This window comes from Cicer arietinum, chromosome 3, assembly GCF_000331145.2.
Source record: "Cicer arietinum cultivar CDC Frontier isolate Library 1 chromosome 3, Cicar.CDCFrontier_v2.0, whole genome shotgun sequence".
Taxonomy (NCBI): Eukaryota; Viridiplantae; Streptophyta; class Magnoliopsida; order Fabales; family Fabaceae; genus Cicer; species Cicer arietinum.
In genome coordinates this window covers 20,175,921-20,178,685 of record NC_021162.2, presented here as the reverse complement: position 1 = coordinate 20,178,685, position 2,765 = coordinate 20,175,921, and the positions used below count along the sequence as shown (strand labels likewise).

Here is a 2,765-nt window from a genome sequence, read left to right as displayed (position 1 = left end):
GTGCTTGTGGAATAAGAAACACGTTTTGTGCTCTTCAACAGTCTTAAGATTTTATTTTATTTTTTTATTTTGGGTATTCTCTAATTAGAAATTAACGATTCATTTTTTCATAAACAAAATTCAATTTAAAATGATTTATTTTTATTATACATTAAATATTATTTCATGTACACCGATTAAAGAAATTTAAAATTATATATTTAAGAAATTAAATTATTTTTCAATTGTGACATATTATATTATCACAAAAATTTATTTTTAATAAATAAGAAAATGAAAAAAAAATAATATATAGAAAACAAATAACAATAAAAGTAAATATTTTTTCATAAATAAATATATTCAATCCTAATTTAGGTGTGTGGAATAACAAAAATAAATATAAAGAAACACTCCCCACAAAACTCCTTTATCTTTTCCATCTCTCTTTCTCTGCAACTCTCTCATGTTGATGTGATTCTCCACCCACACACTTACATATCCAAAAAACTCATCAAACTTTTGCAAAAAAGAGAAAGCTTAATTAGCCATGGTCTTCCCCTCCCTTCCAATTTATCTAGATCCAACCAACTGGTCACAACGGGTAATTAATTAACTCATCATGATATCTTTATTCTTAAAATTTTGTTTTATTTTCTACTTTCTTCTTTCTTTAGCTTCTTCATCAATAAAGCTAAGATATAATTGATCAGAAAAAAGATATTCCTACACACTTTATAATCAATCTTTTTTTTCCTTGAATATACTGTATGTGTTTTTGTACATATATATTCAATTATTTTGTTTCTTTTCGTTTTTAGTAATTTGTTTTCTTTAACTTTTGTGGCAAAATAATAAAACCAGCAAGCAAGAATTGAGATTGGCACCCAAAATTCATTACCTTTGCAGCTACCACCTGCTTCAACTGTAGCTTCAACTGTAACTGCTGAAGCTGGTGGTAGCTACCAAGGGTTTATAAGGCCAGGATCAATGGCCGATCGAGCTAGGATGTCAAAGATACACCAAAATGAAGTTGCTGCAGCACAAAAATGTCCAAGATGTGAATCAACAAACACCAAGTTTTGCTACTACAACAACTACAATCTTTCGCAGCCGCGTCATTTTTGCAAAACTTGTCGTCGGTATTGGACTAGAGGAGGTACACTTAGAAACGTTCCGGTTGGAGGTGGTTGTAGAAGAAACAAAAGAAGCAAAGTTAATTCAATATCAAAATCATCAACTTCAAAACCTAATCATGATCATCGCTCGGTCGGTACCGGTGTTGTTGCTGGTGTTGGTGGTTCTAGCTCAACTGGTGCAAATGCTTCTTCTAATAATGGATGCATTGATTCTAATGTGAATGTGGGAATGGCTCATTTTCAAACTCAATTTCCATTTTTGTCCTCTTTGAATCATTTTAACAACAATGACTATGTTTCTGGGGGAATTGGTTCATTGATGGCCAAAAATATTAGCAATAGTACAACTACAAGTGTTGAGTTTCAACTTGGTAATGGTTCATCACTTGGTAATAGTAATGTTGGATCATTGTTTTTATCAAATGGTATTGGTGAACAATGGAGGTTTTCGAATCCGGAACAAGTTCATCATCATCCTCATCAACAACAACAACAACAACAACGAAATCAACAATTTCCTTTCTTGACAAATTTGGAACCACAAATTGGGTTGTTTCAATTTGGTAGTGGAGAAAATAATGAACCTCCAACAAGTTTTATTCATTCTAAGGCTATCGATTCTTCAAGTGTTGGTATTGGAACGATCCCTCAAGTGAACAATATAAAAATGGAAGAAAATAATCATCAAGTGTTGAGTTTGCCAAAGAATCTTTTGAGTGGTTCAGGAAATAGTAATGATATATTTTGGAATGGAAATGGTAATAGTAATGCAAATGCATGGAATAATGAAGTTCCTAGTTTCACTCCATCACCAAGTCAATTATTATGATCCTCATAAATTCAGAATCTAGTGCTATTGGTTCCTTTACTAGAGCTACATATTTTTATGATCCTATATTGAAATGATCCAGGTATAATTAGAGTTACAACCATGGTTCAAAGTTGCAGTTGCGATTACGTTGTGAACTTTAATATTGCATAGAGTATGGATAATTGCAACTGCAACAATTAACTGTTGTGATATCGTTGTTGAGACCTTTAAATTTTTTATATTGCAGTTGCATACTAGAATTTAGAATAATGGTTAGAACCATTAATTCACTTGCTAACCATGAAATATTATGAAATTCCACCACTTGTTATGTGTGTTTTAGGAGGGAAGATAACTAAAGGAGAAGAAATGATCACTTGATCAACACTTTGTATTTCCTCAATGGTACGCAGCTCTTTTTATTGTTGATAACTATGGATCTGTTTATTTTGTGAAAATAATTTATATTTATATTTTTTAAATATATTTATTTATTTTAACTTGTTAATTGATAAGAAGATGTGAGACTCTTGAAGTGAACTATTATGATGGAGATCAGATATGTTTCCGAAAATAAAAATAATATTTTTGTCATTTTTATTATTTCTACAAATGTAGACAATTGTTTACTTTAATAGAATATCTTATCTTATTATTAATAAGTTATCTTAATATAAATTTTAAAAATAAAAATAATAAATATTTTCACAAAATAAACAGATTCTAAGTTCAAAATTTTCAATTCAAAGAGTATGGCATATGTTAGATTTAATGTTGAAACAAGTGTGATGTATTTGCTTATATGTTGTTCATTGAATATATATTTGCAGCATGTG

At 29.9% G+C, this 2,765-nt stretch overlaps 1 protein-coding gene across 2 annotated transcripts; it reads left to right on the top strand.

The window, feature by feature from the left end:
* Positions 1-408: 408 nt before the first annotated feature.
* On the top strand, positions 409-2,413 carry LOC101502096 (dof zinc finger protein DOF3.6-like). Of its 2 annotated transcripts, XR_189488.4 has the most exons (3): positions 409-583; positions 844-2,029; positions 2,273-2,413. XR_189488.4 is itself a non-coding variant. In XM_004492073.4 (2 exons), the coding sequence occupies exons 1-2, from the start codon at positions 530-532 to the stop codon at positions 1,945-1,947; spliced, it is 1,158 nt and encodes a 385-aa protein (XP_004492130.1). In that variant the 5' UTR covers positions 409-529; the 3' UTR covers positions 1,948-2,413. The 2 variants fall into 2 exon arrangements, 1 of the variants encoding a protein (XP_004492130.1); XM_004492073.4 differs by having other exon boundaries at positions 844-2,413.
* The last annotated feature ends 352 nt before the right edge of the window (positions 2,414-2,765 follow it).